This window comes from Geospiza fortis, unplaced genomic scaffold (genome assembly GCF_000277835.1).
Source record: "Geospiza fortis unplaced genomic scaffold, GeoFor_1.0 scaffold130, whole genome shotgun sequence".
NCBI classification, from domain to species: Eukaryota; Metazoa; Chordata; class Aves; order Passeriformes; family Thraupidae; genus Geospiza; species Geospiza fortis.
In genome coordinates this window covers 6,112,271-6,126,956 of record NW_005054300.1, presented here as the reverse complement: position 1 = coordinate 6,126,956, position 14,686 = coordinate 6,112,271, and the positions used below count along the sequence as shown (strand labels likewise).

Sequence of the window (14,686 nt, the reverse complement as noted above, 5' to 3'; positions counted from 1 at the left end):
TGCGCTCTCATCAGCAGAGAGCACTGTTCAGTCGTTGCTCGCCTGGGCTGGGGTCATTTCTCTGACACAAAGCCCTGGCAAGTTCCTGTTTTGCTCCTGTTTTGCCACCTCCTGCTGGTTCATGTGGTTCAGTACCCACCTTTTGGGTGATGTGCAGCAGGCTGTAAGCAGATAGACCCCGCTTGGATGCTGGGAGCCCCTTCCCATCTCTGGCTCTGCCTGAGCTGCACCGGCAGCTGCTGGAGAGGCAGCGCCCAGCCCACCTGCGGGGCTGTCTCTGTTCTGGTACCTTCCCTGTGTGCTGGGGAGGGCTGTGCTGCGTGGCAGGGCTCTGTGAGGTGTGCAGGGCTTCGGGGGCTGCTTGCTGTTGGCAGGCAGATTTGCAAAGCCTGGATAGCTGAGCAAAGCCCTGAAGCCCCAGGATCCTATCTCTGCTGTCCCTCTTGGGAGGAGGGTCCCCTCATCCGTGGAGGTGAACCGGCTCTGCCCATTCTTGATGCTGAATCTGGAAACTCCACAAGCTCACTGTTCCCTCTCCTGAGGTACTGCCCCTGAACACAATCCAGCAAATCCATCTCCTCTCCAAAATGCTTGTTTCTGTCTGGAACTGCCTCAGCAAAGCTGAGAACGGCTCCTGGCCTGAGCCTGCACAGTGCAGGACCCCTGCGGTTCTACTGGAGTGCCATGACAGAGGCAGCCAGTTCGTGCCACACTCCTTCCTGCCACTCACTCACATTTCACAGGGCTGTGACCCCCGTGGGCTCACATCTCCCTGAGCCCTGCAGTGGGGCGGGCAGCAACCCGAACCTGGCGGCTGGGGTTTCAGAGCCTGGGCAGGGCAGCTGTGCTCCTGGGCTCACCTCCTCATCTGTGCTGTGCCCTAGCAGAGCTGTCCCCAGGGCAGGCAGGCAAGGGATGCAAGGGCTCTGGGCAAACCGAGCTGCCCTCCCTGCCCAGCAGCTCTCTGTGCCTCTCCCTGCCAGCTCTTGTCCTGCTGTGCCGGAGGCTGTTGCCATGACCCTCACCAAAGGCTCCTTCACCTACTCCAACGGGGAGGAGTACCGCGGCGAGTGGAAAGAAGGTGAGATGTGGCAGGAGGGAAAGGTGCCACCTATGCTGGGGGACAAACAAACCCCACATCTCTGCCCAGCTCCACGCTGGGGCAGGTCCCACTCTGTGCAGTGCTGCCCGTTTCTGCTCTCACCCAGGTCGCAGGCACGGCATCGGGCAGCTGACGTTTGCTGATGGCACTGCCTATGTGGGGCACTTTGAGAACGGGCTCTTCCACGGCTGCGGCGTGCTCACCTTCTCCGACGGCTCCAGGTGGGCACGGTGCTCCTGCAAACACCTCCCTGGGCATTCCCCCTTGCCGTGGGGAGCTGCTGCCTCAGGAGACCCTCCCACACAGGTACGAGGGGGAGTTTGTGCAGGGCAAGTTCAATGGCGTTGGAGTCTTCACCCGCTGTGACAACATGACCTTCGAGGGCGAGTTCAAAGGCGGGCGCGTGTACGGCTTCGGTGAGTGCTGCACGGCCCCTTCCAGCACCTCCCACTTCATCCCTCCTTCCCTGGCCCCATCCCGGTGGGTGCAGCTCCCTGCCTCTTCACTCCCAGCCCTTCCCTCCCCTCCCCAGGTCTCCTGACCTTCCCTGATGGCTCGCATGGCGTGCCCCGCAATGAGGGATTCTTTGAGAACAACAAGCTGCTGCGGCGGGAGAAGTGCACGGCCATCATCCAGAGGGCCCAGGGTGCCTCCAAGTCTGCCCACAGCCTGACAGCGTGAGGGTGCCTGCATCCCCTCCCACCAGAGCAGGGACCCCCTACTTGGGCACTGGCTGGCCCTGCTGGCCCTGGAGAAGGGATGTGGCACTGCTGGGTGCCTCCCTGCCCTTCGTCCCCTCCAAGCGTCCTCCTGCCAAACCCCTGCCGCTGGAGGGGATGGGACCCCCAGCTCTCCACCCAAGTGCCCTGGGGCAGCCATGGTGCCTTCTCTTTCTGGCTGTAGCCCTGGCACCTGCTGGAGCAGCAGAAGGACAGGGTGACAGGGGTTTGGCCCCTCTTCCCCCCAGGAAGACTGTGGACCACTACAGCTGCTAGCCAGCTTCAGAGGATGGAGCAGGGGGCTGAGGCTGGTCTCTGACCCCACTGCCAGGGTGCCTTGGCTGGAAGCTGCTGACTGAACCACGTGCCCCCAGAGGGGCAGCTCCTGGCTCACTTTGTTGCCCTGGTCCTGGAGGCAGGGTGGGCACCCCGAGCATGCTGTGGCCTGCACCCTCAGCTCTGGGTGACTGGCCATCCCTCTGCATGCCCAGGGTATGGTGACATTTTGTCCCCAAAGAACCCAGCCTGCTCTCAGGCCAGCCAATGGGCTGCGTTCCCCTCATCCCTGTGCCAATCCACCCATCCACCCACTGCCTTGGGGACACCAGCAGCAGCATCCCCACCAAGAGCGACTGGGGAATGCCCAGCCTGGCACGTCTGCTGCACGCTGGTCAGGATGGCAGCACTGGTGAGCAAGGAGAAGGGTCAGCTGAAGCCTGGAGTGAGGACATGAGCAGGGCTGCATGGAGTGCCAGGGCTGGAGCAGGAGGCCTGGGCAGAGCAGGGATAGAGGTATGGCGAAGGGGCAGGCAGGGGGCACACAGTTCCCCATTTTGCCCCCCACAAGCGTCCTTCACCTCCCCACTGCATGCTCACCTTCACCCCCGGTGCAGTCTGGCTGGCTGTGGCACAGGGGTCCCGGCAGCCCTCACTGCCCAGTGCAGGGGCTGTGCCTCCCTGCCAGTCTCTGCCCACACCAGGTCCCGTGCCTTGCTGTGACCCTGCCTTGTGCTGCTGCCTGCACAGGCCTCAGCTGAGTAAACCATGTTGCCAAACACCCGTGCCATGTCTTTTTTGCTGGGAGCAGGGATGGAGTGGGCACCTTGCACAGACAGGGCTGCAGACACAAAGAGGAGACTGCAGGTTTATTCATGGCACAAGGATCCACCCCTTCCCAGGTGAAGACAGCAGGTCCCTGGGGGCTGGCAGGGATGCAGGCTGGCTTGGGGTTGCCCTCCTCTACCCAATCTGCCCAGTCCAGCCCTGTCCAACAGGGAAGAGTAATATGGCAGCCTTCTCCTGGCCACCTCCCAGCGTCCCCAGGATGTCCCCAGTTCCCAGGGTCCCTGACTCCTGTACCTGCCCAGTGTGGGAAGGGGCAGATGGAGAACAGCTCACAACCAGCCATTGGCACTGAAGGTGCTCCTCAGCTCTTCAACCTGGGCAGGGCTCAGAGGGGCCAGGGGGGCACGGCAGGGACCTCCATAGTAGCCAAACCATTCCATGGCCTTCTTCAGCCCCGGGATCCCAAACCGGCGGGTGACCTGTGGGACAGAGAGAGGGCATGGAGGCTTTCTGGCTCCCATGGGGCAGCATGCTCCCTGGGCTCTGCTGTGCACCCCCTGTTCCTTTGCTTGCCATCACTCCTGTCCTCCCCATGTAAGGCTGCAAGGCTGGCAGGGTGTGAGGTGGCTGCAGCTCCCCATGAAGTGCCCACTGTGGGGTCGGGGGGCAGAGCACACCCACCCAGGACTCCACATGCCACAGGAGCTCTGTGGCACATTGGGCTTTGCAGCAAGGACAGGCCCCTCCATAGGGGATGAGGGACCCAGGAAAGACCAGCTCTCCCCCACAGACACTGCTGCCTATAAATAGCCAGCAAGGCTCTCACGGAGGGTCATGCACCACTGCCTGGTGCCAGTGGACAAGCTGTTCCTTAACATGACAGTGTTGGCACTTCCCACCTTCTCACCTCCAGCCTGTCTTGGCTTGCTGGCCATCCTGTCCCCCTGAACCACCCCTCCACGCCCTGCAGCCCAAGGGACTTCCATTCTTTGCCTGTGTCATGCCTGGCACCCCTCCCCTCAGCACCCGTGGTGTTCTGCCTGCTCACCGCTGTGTTGGGCTCGATGAGGCGGTGCTGCAGGTCACGGGCCTCCTGCCACTGCCCCGTGCGGCACAGGTGGTCCAGCTGACACAATGGGTCACCCAGAACATTGGCGAGGGCACACACACCCCCAGAGGCACCTAGAGACACCAGGACACCGTGGCAGCCAGCTCAGCATGCTGTGCCTAGCCAGCACCTCCCAGCCTCTTGCCTGCCTCCCCCTGCCAGGCAGTGTCCCCTGCCAGTGTCCCCAGGCAAGTTTGGGCAGCTGCACTTACCCACAGTGTAGCTTGCCAGCAGGAAGCCAGCTGATCCTGCCAGCACCTGGAAATCCTCCTGCCTTGTCTTGTGGACCATCAGCCCCATGCGGGTGATCTGGGGAGAGACATGCCATGCCCTGGGGCAGGCATCACCCGGTGCCCCTTGCTGCTGGGTGCCTGCTGGCAGCCCTGGGGTCCAGGGAAGGGCTGTGGGTTCCAGTTCCCCATTCCCAGCTTAGGTCCACCTTTGGCGGTAAGCAGCCCTGGGAAAGTTCTGCCCCACTCACGTCCCCACCGCTGTCCTTGATCCCAATGATGTTGGGGTGCTGAGCCAGGGTGATGACAGCCTCCATGGGCAGGTCCAGGCCGGTGTTGGCAGGGACACTGTACAGCACCACAGGGATGGGGGATGCATCGCCAACCTGCGGGCAGCCAGACACATTTCAGTACCTGGGGTGGGCTGGGGACACATTGGACGTGTGTAACCTGCTGCCCCAGCTGGGCTGGCTGGCAGGCACTGGACGGGCTCACCTCTGTGTAGTGATGGATCAGGGCAGCAGTGGTCATGGCCCCCCGGTAATAGCAGGGTGTCACTACCAGCGCCACGTCAGCCCCCGCCTCTGCCATGCTGACTGTCAGCTCGATGGTGGCCTGGGTGGCTGGGGAGGAGGCAAAGGGGTGAGGGGTGTCCAGGGCGGACACAGGGCCCCGCACTGCCCCCCACGCTGCCCACACAGGCACTCACATTCACAGCCCGAGCCAGCCAGCAGCAAGCGGTCCCTGGGCAGAGCCCGGCGCACGCAGCTCACCACCTCCACCCTCTCACGGGATGCCAGGTACGGATACTCCCCGTTGGAGCCCAGTGCCACCAGCCCTGGAACATAAACGTGGGGAGGGCAGGGCTCAGGCACAGGAGAAGAGTGCTAGGACTGTCAGGGATCCACATTACTCTCACTCCCTTCTTTGCTGCTGGCACCCAGGCAGAGCTCCACAGCCCACAGTGTGCCCGCTCCTGCCTATGTCCTTGCAGTCCCAGCCTCCTGGTCAGAAGAGAGGACGCTCTGGGGATCATCCTTGTGAGGCTGCAGCTCCTCTCCTATCATCTATCCATCCCTGGCAATCGACAGATACATATCCCATGAATTTTTCAGAGTGTGCACAGGAGGGCATTGCATAGGTTCAGGCCTGCACATGTGTGGAGCGTGTGTGCAAGCCCGTGCTGGCGTGTGCTGGGGGTGTGCAAGGACACACTCGTGTGCCTGGGCACGTGCCATGCAGAGGGCCCCAGGTGGGTGACCCGAGCCACGGAGCAAAGTCCAGCTAGAGGCTGAGCACCCTTGGGAAGCTGGCAGGCTGCCCGCACAGCCTCTGTGCCAGGCGGGGATGGGGCGGGAGTCGGCACGGAGGAGGACAGGGGCAGCGCTTACCTCGGAAGGGGATGCGGGCGTAGCGGCGCAGGTTCCCCTCCAGCTGGCCATAGTCCACCTCCTGTGTGGGCGAGAAAGGGGTGGCGAGCGGTGGGAAGATGCCCCCGAGATTGAATGAGAGCTCTGATCCCTGCGGGGTGCTGAGCCCCCGGCAGTGCCTGGGGGCTGCCCGGCGCAGAGCTGCCAGGGCGGGCCGGAGGGAGGCGGCCAGGCGGGTGCTGAGTGCCATGGTGCCTGCTGCTGCTGCCGCCGGCTCTGCCGCGCCGAGGGGCTGTTAATGTTTGACGGGACACGTGAGGGACCCGCGACCCTGCTGGGCAGGTGACATGGGGGGTGGCACCAGATGAGCTCAGGATGTTTTTCCCCCTCCAGGAGATGGCTCCAAGGAGCTCAACGCCTCCTCAGGCCCGTGAGCTTTGGCCACCGCGGCCGTAGCTTTCCCTTCTGCTTGCCAACCCTGGCAGCCATCCCTCTGCCTCGTACAGGGCTGGGCTGCAAGGCCAGCGAGGGACCAGGTATTGCAAACAGTCCCAGGGCTTTGGTCAGGGATCACCTGATCCAGCTGTCAGTGTAGAGTCTCCTGTAAACGGGTGAGTGTGAGCATTTCCATGTAGGGAGCAGTGAGCACTGCACTCAGCAGGTGTGCAGAGGGAGCACGTGTCCCTGGGGACGGCTGCAGCAGGAAAGGCAGAAGGACAAGAAGCCATCCAACCCCACAGAGTGGCTGTCCAGCACGGGTATAGCTGCTGCTCTCTGGCACAGCCCCAGCCTCCAGCACAACATGGACTCAGGTTGAGCTGTCCTCCATGATTTTTTTTTCCCTGAGCTTGCCCAGGTGGGACTTTGTAAGACTGTGAGCAATCAGGACTCCTGCAGCGAGGAGTCCTGCCCTTGAACCACTTGGTGCCACCAATACTTGAGTCCTAGTGATAGGAGGCAGGGCTCATTGTGCTGCCAGATAACCCTGCTCTCAGGATAACCCAGATTCCCCAGGCCCATCAACACTGATGCAGGCTGCCCAACCCCAAAGCCCCCTGGAGCCAAATGCTGCTCTTTGCTGACTTTTATTGACACAGACGAGCCTTGTCTGGATCTTGCTCCTTGGAGCTGGGCCCAGCCGCTGGTCCCTGCCTGGTGCCATCATGCAGGAACCTCCATCTCCCCCTGCGGCTGCTCCTTGGTCTCCAGCGCCTGGCGTGTGTCCACCTGCCACTGCTGCACCAGGTCTGTTGGGGTCTTGCCAGCCTGCAAGAGTGGGCAGAGAGAGGCTGGGCACAGGGTGGTGCAACAGGGTGGGGCAGGAAATGGCCTCGGAGCTGGCCCCACACACTCACCTCATTCTTGGCCATCATGTCAGCCCCGTGCAGGATCAGCGTTTTGATGATCTTGTAGCGACTGAGCCGTGTGGCATCATGCAGCGCTGTGTCACCCTCCTGTGAGAGACACAGCTTCACTGGAGAGTGTGGTCCAGGGACATGGACCCTCTGCTTGTCCCCAGCACTGCTCCTCAGTCCCCAGCACACCAGTCTCCACACAAAGGGGACCATTCCTGTCCTAGACTTGGCTGTGGCTGCAACCACCCTGGGGCAGGGATGTGTGTGTCCAGATGTGCCCCACTGTGGGTGCTGGAAGCCCTTGGAGGGTCAGCAAAGGGAGGGGGATCAGTGTTGCCCCCAGTGATGCCTGGATGGCTGCAGCACTCACCCTGTCTGGGGCATTGATATCCACCCCGCAGTGGATGAGATGCTCCACGATGTCAAGGTGTCCGGTTCGGGTGGCCACGTGAAGGGGTGTGCTGAGCAGCTTGAGGGGGGGTGAGATGGACATCAGGGGGGATCAGCACCCACACCTGCTAACCCAACAGAGGGTCAGCTCTGGTACTCCAGGGTATGCCCCTGCCCTGTGACCTGCTCTGCCCTGCTCACCTTGTCCTTCACATTGAGGTCTGCCCCACGGTCCTGCAGCAGCTTGACAGCATCCAGGTGCCCACCCCGGCAGGCCCAGTGCACGGCTGTGCAGTCCAGCTGGACATACAGTGCTGTGTCATGGTGGGGGACACCCCTACCCTGTGCCTGTCCCCTGCCCCAGCAGGTCCCCGTGCTGGAGCTGAACTGGCAGAGCCCTGCCTGCAGCCACCTTCATGATGGGGACAGCACTGCCCCACTGCAGAGTCCCCAGTCCTGCTGTAGTTCTGGCTGCAACACACCCAGATGCTCAGACCAGCATGCAGCTGGAAGCAGAATCCAGCCTCACCCGGTCCCTGAAGTCAACAGTGGCCCCAGTGTCCAGCAGTTTCTGCAGGATTTCCATGTGTCCCTCCAGCGAGGAGCGGTGCAGGGCTGTGCGGTGGAACTGCGGGACAGGGTGGCACATTGGCAGAGGGATGCATCCTCCCCTGCCCAGTCTGGCTGTACCTCCAGCCCTGTCCCAAGGGTCCCAGCCCTCACCGCAGGCACGGTGGGGCATGGCTGCAGGCCTTGGTGGCATGCAACAGGCCAGGAGGCAACCAGTGGCTGCCAGGGATGCTACCTCATCACAAGTGTCGGGGGAGCCTCCATCTGCCAGAAACTTCTCAATGATGTGCATCTTGCCCTGGACAGCAGCTCGCAGGAAGGTCTCTGGCTCCACAGGACCATCCTGACAATGGCACAGGCTCAGGGCTGGGGCAGCACAGGGGCGCAGGAGAGGGCACAACATGGGGGCCCCCTGCCCTGCTTCCCCAGGGAGGTCTCTGAGTGGCAGGGTGACCTGGGGGCTGGCCTGTGGGTGGTCCAGCCCCTAGCCCAGCAGCCCCCTCCCACACCTTGGGACCCCTGACGTACAATCTCCAGGGGCTCAGGTGATGGAGTGGGCTCAGGGGTGGCTGCCCGCTCTGCCCGGCGCTGCCGGCGCTGCTTGCGGAGCTCGATGAGCCGTTGGATGCTCCCCACGTCGATGATCTCCCGCCTCAGATCCACTGAACTCCTCCGCACCTTCTCCTGGCCCTGCCGACACACACAGTGCCCCGTTTGACTTGTCTGTGACCAGCCACCCCTGGCCACCCTGTAGCCCAGCCCACTCACCTTGATGGCCTCAAGGCCCCAGTTCCTGGGCCCACGGCGTTTCTCCTCCTCCAGCTCAGGCGTGTTCATCCGCTCCACGGCCGGCGGCTCCCGTGGTCCATCCCCTTTCAGTTTCTGCACAGGCACAGCGGGTGCTGCATGGTCTTGTCTGGGCACAGAGCAGCCCCACTGCCTCCATCCTCAGCCTGACGGGGAAGGTGGCTCTGGGCATGGCTCCACTCGCCGCTGAGGTCTGCGGGCTGCTTGGCAGCCCTCGGGATTGAGCTTGCCTGCCCACCCTGCCTGGTAAGCTGGGCACCTGCCGGCTGCTCAGTCCTGCCCCATGGGCTAGAGCTGCTGGGAACTTGGGAACTTGATCCCCCTGAGAGCCCTTGGACACATTCATATATCCCCCAGGATGGCAAGGTCGGTGCCAGCCTCCTCACATCCAGGTCCCTAAGGATGGACAGAGTACAATGGGGGTTCCTACTACAGCCCAGGAACGTTCCCCTGCCCTGTGGACCCACCTCCTCCTTCTCCTCCTCTGCCAGCTTCTGCTCGATGAGCTCCTTGGCCCGTTCCACATCCAGCTCCATGGCTGCCTGCAGTGCACAGTCCTGTGCAGGATGTGTCCTCTTCTTCTTGCTACCACGGGCAGGGAGTTCCCAGTCCTGGCTCCCGGTGCTGCCGGCGGCTTTGCTGGCCGTGGGGCTTTATGCTGCTGGCCCCTCTGTCCCACAGCCCAAGGGCACCAACAGCTGTGGCTGCTCCAGGTGCCTGGGGCAGCTTTGCCATGAGCTCACCCTCCTGCTTTCTGGCCCTGACTCACCTCTCCAGCCCCACACTCTCTTAAAGAGCCCCCCCCCACCACACACACCCTGGGTTGACCAGGACATCTGTGCTTGTTACAGGGAGTTGTGGTGTGCAGAACCTGTGACAGCCAGTCAAGAGAGGCTCAGCACTACAGGGACATGATCCAGGGTCATCCCATTGGCATGGCACCTATGCCTGTGCCACCCACCCTGGGCAAGCAAGATGCTCCCATGGCTCCCATCTCTGTCCCATCAGATGCTGCAGCAGCCACCAACATTGCCCGAGGGTCCCTGGCACCTTGGGTAGGGTGGGGGCCTGGGGGGGCCTGCCCACCCCAAAGGGAGGCAATGGGTCCTCTCAAGTCTCAGCCAGCAGCAGGCAGCATGGGATGCCAGGAGTCACAGCCCCTCTGTGCTGCTTTAGAGGATGACCTCAGGTGTGGAACATTCTGAGCAGCGCTGCCAAGGTACCCAAGGCTGCCTGGCCTCCCCCACAGCACATGGCAGGCTGGCAGGAGGAGAGTGGCCTCATGTGGGGCCAACAGGCAGAGCTGGCAGCTATTCCCGGCAGCAGGAACATTGTTCAACCCTCCTGAGAACTCCTCCCTTGTAAGGTGAGGCCAACACTGCCTTGTGCTGGGACAGTTAATGCGCTGGGCACTGTCCACCAGCACAGGACCTGGGGGAGGGACAGACAGCCACACGTCACTGTCACCCTCCTGGGCAGTTCCCAGGGACATCCTGGCATGCCCTGTCCCGTGGGTGTGACAGCCTCCCACAGCAGAAGGACACTATTTTCACCAGGGCAGGCCATGGTGGCCATGAAGGTAGTCTTGGGACTGTTCCCCTCCACGGACTGTCCCACATAGTTCAAGGGCAGACACAAGCTTAAACCTCTAGAGGGGAAGCACCAGGAAAGGGAGGTGGTGATCCCACGCTAAGAAGCAGCTGGAATGACAGTGGGACAATACAGAGAAAGGGTCCTGGCAAGCAAACAGCCAGGGCTGGCAGAACAGGGTCAGAGTGGCATTAGGGAGCAGAGCCAGGGTATCCAGGCTACTCTTGACCACCCTGTGTCCATTCTGACATGGGAGCAGATACAGGACAGGCACAGGGACCACCCATGGCTATGGGTTACAGCCCCCTCCAGCCTGTCCCCAAGGCCAGAGGAAGGATGAAAAGGCTTTATTGATAAATACAGACTATGTACAGAGGGGAGACATCTCCACCCAGCCCAGCACCCCACGGGTCTCCTGGCCAGGGGGAAGCCAGAGCCCAGTGGGTCACAGCCTCTCGCTGCCGGCACAGCCTGGCAGAGGAGCCCCAGCCCCAGAGACATTTGGTCTCGAACCTCCTTCAGCAAACACGGCGCCTGCCCGTGTCCCCGGCCAAGGAGAGCCACCGTGGTGGCACAGCCCCATGCAGACCTTCCTGGGGGGTCACCTGTGTGGCAGCCTCAGGGGGGAGCAGGACCAGCTCCGGGTGGGCCAGAACACAGCACAGGGAATCCCCAGAGGTGCCACTGTCCCCCAGGCCCCTGCCCTCTCCCCTCAACCAGTAGCGGGTGGCTCAGTTCCTGGGTGGAAGGGGCTGGTTGACAATCACTTGCACAACAAAATCCTTCTGGATCTTGGTCTCCTGCAGTCGCGTGCGGTCGGTGAGCAGCTTGCCTGAGAAGAACCAGCGCTGCCAGGCCAGGTCAATGCCCTCCTGTGCCTGCAGCTGCTTCTTCAGCTGCCCGATGGTGTCGCTCATGCTGGCGCTGAGGCGCAGGTCCTTGCCGGTGGAGAGGCGCACCTTGAGGGTGAACTCCCGCCGGGCGTGGGGCGGCGGCTCGGCCGGCTCCACCGCCTCCTCCTCGCTGCGCTCCAGGATCAGGTTGACCGGGGGTGCCAGGCAGTAGACGGGCAGCTGGTACCGGTTGCCCAGCTCATCATAGCACTCCGTCAGAGACCCTGGGGACAGCAGGATAAGATGCTAAGGGTGGGCATCGCCATGGACCACTCAAATGGGGACAGGGACACCTCAAGCAGCGTGGCACAGCCTCCCTTTCTCGCCTGGGCTCTGGATGGCCCATGGGAGCCCCTTTCTACTCCAGCCTGGGAGCCCCATGTGCACAGATATGGGGTACTCAGCACACACCCCACCCAAACCCCCAGTGCTGACCCTCACCATGGGGCAGGGTGATGCTGGCTCCATCGAGGATGGCCTGGGCCAGACTGTGGTCATTGGCTTCTACAGCATAAGCAGCTGCCTTCAGGGCATCCCAGATCTCCTTGCGGCCTTCAAAGGCTGGTGCTGTGTCCCAAAACTCGTCCCGCTTGCTGCGCAGCTGCCCGTCTGTCATGGGGTAGTCACTCTTCCACTTGGGACACTCCTTCTTCAGGGGCTCATTGCGGCCTGCAGACAGGGGGATACTCAGCCAAAGGACAGGGTTCCCCCTCGGGTCTTGAGCCCTCCACCTCCCCACAACCACAGGTTCTTTCTGGAGACCTCCTGCACCCCAGTAAGGGTCTGAGGGATCACCCTGTCCAGTGAACAACAGCCCCCAGTGTAGCCAGGGGTAGCTGGCCTAAGCGAGCCTGGCCCAACATCCCACTGGCCCCACGGCAGTTGCTCCCCCAAGTGACACCCTTTGCCCCCAGGGGGGACAAGGGCTCTTGCTTCCTTGCTTGGGGGACCAGCAGCTGCCCCTTAGGGTAGCCACAGGGCCTTGGGGCCCTCTGAGGCAGCGCAGTATTTATAGCTGGAGGAATTAGCCAGGAAATAAGCTGGTGAGTCGGAACGAGAAGGGGATTACAGAGGCTGAGCTGCAGCAAAGGGAGGTCAGGACTTCACTGTCCCCTGTGCCCACCCTGGGATGACAGGGACCAGCTGCAGGCAGGATAGCAGGCACACAGCGTCCCGGGCACCAGGGGGACAGAGGGCATCGCTGCCAGACTGCAGGTGCCCCAGCAATGGGCTGAACTGAGCTGGCTCTCCCCAAAACAGCCCCTAGCCACGTCCCCACAGACCTTCAGCAGCCAGCACTGCCCAGGGATCTGAGCCACCCCAATGCCAGTCCACACAGGCACCATGCCTTCACCACACTGGGCTGTGGCCCTGTGGGAACAGCCCTGTCCCACCGGTCCCACAGCCAGGCCGGACACGTGGGGCAGGAAGGAGTTGTTGTCACGCCCAGCTGAGCTGGGGACAATGAATGATAACAGCTCCTTCCTGTCACCCCACACCCTGAGCTGGCCAGGCAGCGCCCCTCCTGTGGGGACAGGATGAGGGGAAAGTGAGGCTCCAGCTGGGCAGGAAGATGCCTGTTCCCACACAGGGACCTGCCAGGCAAGGTGATGCCACACAGCCCAGCCATTGGGGACAGCCACCACCGCCAGCTGTGGCTGAGCCAAGCTCCCCAGGCAGCTGCTCCTGAGCAAGTGTGTGCTGACACACAGCACTACAGGACCTTTTTGATTGTACCAGCCCTGCCTCACCCTGCCCAAGACCACTGGAGCCAGCATCTGCCTCCCAGCAGCACCCACCTCAGGGGTGCCCAAGGGGCAGAGGTGCTCAGCCACCCCGGGGCTGGGCACCAAGGCTCCCTGGCAGGCAGCATCCTGCCCACAGCTCCGGAGCAGCAAGGGCAGCCGGCTGCAGCCAGCGCTGCCGATTCAGCAGTCACCGTGCTGGGCCACAGGGATTTGCAGCACCACAGGACATGGCAAGGTCAGAGGCAACGCCTGCCCCAGGAGGGCAGCAGAGAAGTGTCCACAGCCAGCCTGAAGGACATGTCTGGGATCGTGTCCCCACGCTGCTATGGCCACCAGGCTGGGGCTCATGTTCTCACAGCCAGGACTCCTGGCCAGCACTCCCAGTCAGCACCATTCCCCCAGCTCTGCTTGCAACAAAGGGAAGAGGCTGGTCCAGGAGAGGTGGCAGGACTGGAGCTGTGGGGGTCGGCTGTGGTTGCCTCGTGTGTACAGACATGCCCAGCAGCCTTGCCCAGGTAGGCAGGGGCTTAAGCCCAGTCTATTTATTGCTACCGCCCAGCTGGGCCTGCACCTTCTAATCACCTCCTGCTGCTCTATTCCTAGCCCCTTGTGCAAGTCTCCACGGCAGCACCACCAGACAGGTCCATCCGCTCTCTGTGCCCGGCCTCGAGCCAACAGGATCTGGCTGGCAGCCTGCTCCTCCTGCCCTGTGCCTGCAGCACCCTGCCTGTGGCTCAGCCCCCATGGTGCCCCGCTGAGGGACCCCCAGGCAGGAGGATGTGACCCAAAGGCTTCCCTGCCCTGGGCTTGCTCCCTGCCTGCAGGAGCCTTAGGCAGCCCCAGCTGACAGGTCCTGGAGGCCCCCAGAGAAGATGTCACCCAGAAGGCACACACCACTGCTTCCAGCAGTGCTGGCTGGTCCACTCCCGAGCCAGGCAGGGCTGCGATGCTGCGTGCCACGGACATCCCCAGGTCCTGCTGTGGTAAGCTGGCCACACCAGGGACAATGCTGTCACCTGCTGCCAGGAGTCCTCAAAGGACCCCTCCACAGGGGGTCACAACAAGCCCCAACCAGGGCAGGAGCTCGTCAGGCAGGTGGGCTGCTTAGCAGGGCCCCTGTGGCAGCAGAGGTGGGCAGGCAGAGCCCCTCTCCCCACTGATGGTAGGTCCTCGTGTACTGGGACCTGCTGGCCCAGGGCAGTGTCCCCATACTGCCGGTGAGAGCGGCTGTAGCCTTGCTTCATTCCCCATCACCTGCTGAGCAGCTCCTACGGGCTGGTGGAACCAAAAGGCAGGAACCAGCCAGGGCAGCCCTGCTCTCTGAGCTGCAGCAGGGACAGCCCTGCTCTCCCAGGAAGACACATACTGGAAGAAAGCAGCAGCAGCGACTCCAGCAGTATACCAGGAAGGGACCATGAGCCATCCCAGGAGAGCAAGTGGGGATGGAGACACAGGCTCTGCAGCCAGCTGTTGCCCGGCACGGGAGGGGATCGCGCAGATCCAGATGTTGGGATCTGACCCCACCCCCCATCACAGCAGCCTGAGCCACAATGCAATGACAACGGCCCCACATGCCACCAAGCTGAGGGAACAGTCAGCCAGGAACCCCAGGCCTCACGGATACCCGCAAGAAGGCACTCCTGGGAGGCAAGGTGAGTCGGGGGTGGGGCAGCTATCACCCCAATCCATACCAGCAGGGCATCCCGGGGCAGGTTGGCACACCGGGAGCCCGGCACGGC

General features: G+C 62.7%; 4 protein-coding genes across 4 annotated transcripts; 1 reads left to right on the top strand and 3 right to left on the bottom strand.

The window, feature by feature from the left end:
* The first annotated feature begins 305 nt into the window (after window positions 1-305).
* On the top strand, window positions 306-2,878 carry MORN4 (MORN repeat containing 4). Its single transcript, XM_005416430.3, has 4 exons — window positions 306-1,081; window positions 1,209-1,323; window positions 1,409-1,518; window positions 1,635-2,878. Exons 1-4 carry the CDS (start codon window positions 685-687, stop codon window positions 1,781-1,783), a joined length of 771 nt encoding a protein of 256 aa, XP_005416487.2. The 5' UTR covers window positions 306-684; the 3' UTR covers window positions 1,784-2,878.
* Window positions 2,879-3,215: 337 nt separating this feature from the next.
* HOGA1 (4-hydroxy-2-oxoglutarate aldolase 1) lies at window positions 3,216-5,844 on the bottom strand. The gene is made up of 7 exons (XM_005416429.1): window positions 5,616-5,844; window positions 4,934-5,062; window positions 4,720-4,847; window positions 4,476-4,610; window positions 4,207-4,303; window positions 3,935-4,068; window positions 3,216-3,365 (listed from the first exon to the last, which is right to left on the bottom strand). The coding sequence occupies exons 1-7, from the start codon at window positions 5,842-5,844 to the stop codon at window positions 3,216-3,218; spliced, it is 1,002 nt and encodes a 333-aa protein (XP_005416486.1).
* A 911-nt stretch (window positions 5,845-6,755) lies between these two features.
* Window positions 6,756-9,252, bottom strand: ANKRD2 (ankyrin repeat domain 2). Its single transcript, XM_031061511.1, has 9 exons — window positions 9,184-9,252; window positions 8,678-8,791; window positions 8,438-8,599; window positions 8,145-8,252; window positions 7,869-7,967; window positions 7,541-7,639; window positions 7,320-7,418; window positions 6,950-7,048; window positions 6,756-6,860 (listed from the first exon to the last, which is right to left on the bottom strand). Exons 1-9 carry the CDS (start codon window positions 9,250-9,252, stop codon window positions 6,756-6,758), a joined length of 954 nt encoding a protein of 317 aa, XP_030917371.1.
* Window positions 9,253-10,596: 1,344 nt separating this feature from the next.
* UBTD1 (ubiquitin domain containing 1) lies at window positions 10,597-11,872 on the bottom strand. Its single transcript, XM_014309578.2, has 2 exons — window positions 11,641-11,872; window positions 10,597-11,423 (listed from the first exon to the last, which is right to left on the bottom strand). Exons 1-2 carry the CDS (start codon window positions 11,813-11,815, stop codon window positions 11,038-11,040), a joined length of 561 nt encoding a protein of 186 aa, XP_014165053.1. The 5' UTR covers window positions 11,816-11,872; the 3' UTR covers window positions 10,597-11,037.
* Between the last annotated feature and the right edge of the window lie 2,814 nt (window positions 11,873-14,686).

Bases quoted from the DNA above. Each gene is read 5' to 3' on its own strand.
- MORN4 (XM_005416430.3), top strand. From the start codon at position 685: ATGACAGAGGCAGCCAGTTCGTGCCACACTCCTTCCTGCCACTCACTC. The intron at 1,082-1,208 runs GTGAGATGTGGC...GCTCTCACCCAG, and splicing joins CCGCGGCGAGTGGAAAGAAG to GTCGCAGGCACGGCATCGGG. The intron at 1,324-1,408 runs GTGGGCACGGTG...CCTCCCACACAG, and splicing joins ACCTTCTCCGACGGCTCCAG to GTACGAGGGGGAGTTTGTGC.
- HOGA1 (XM_005416429.1), bottom strand. From the start codon at position 5,844: ATGGCACTCAGCACCCGCCTGGCCGCCTCCCTCCGGCCCGCCCTGGCA. The intron at 4,611-4,719 runs GTGAGCCCGTCC...GGCTGCCCGCAG, and splicing joins TGATCCATCACTACACAGAG to GTTGGCGATGCATCCCCCAT. The intron at 3,366-3,934 runs GTGAGCAGGCAG...TCTGTCCCACAG, and splicing joins TCATCGAGCCCAACACAGCG to GTCACCCGCCGGTTTGGGAT.
- ANKRD2 (XM_031061511.1), bottom strand. From the start codon at position 9,252: ATGGAGCTGGATGTGGAACGGGCCAAGGAGCTCATCGAGCAGAAGCTG. The intron at 7,968-8,144 runs GTAGCATCCCTG...CCTGTCCCGCAG, and splicing joins CCCCCGACACTTGTGATGAG to TTCCACCGCACAGCCCTGCA. The intron at 7,419-7,540 runs GTGAGCAGGGCA...CCCCCCCTCAAG, and splicing joins ACCTCAATGTGAAGGACAAG to CTGCTCAGCACACCCCTTCA.
- UBTD1 (XM_014309578.2), bottom strand. From the start codon at position 11,815: ATGACAGACGGGCAGCTGCGCAGCAAGCGGGACGAGTTTTGGGACACA. The intron at 11,424-11,640 runs GTGAGGGTCAGC...TGCTGTCCCCAG, and splicing joins CAGCATCACCCTGCCCCATG to GGTCTCTGACGGAGTGCTAT.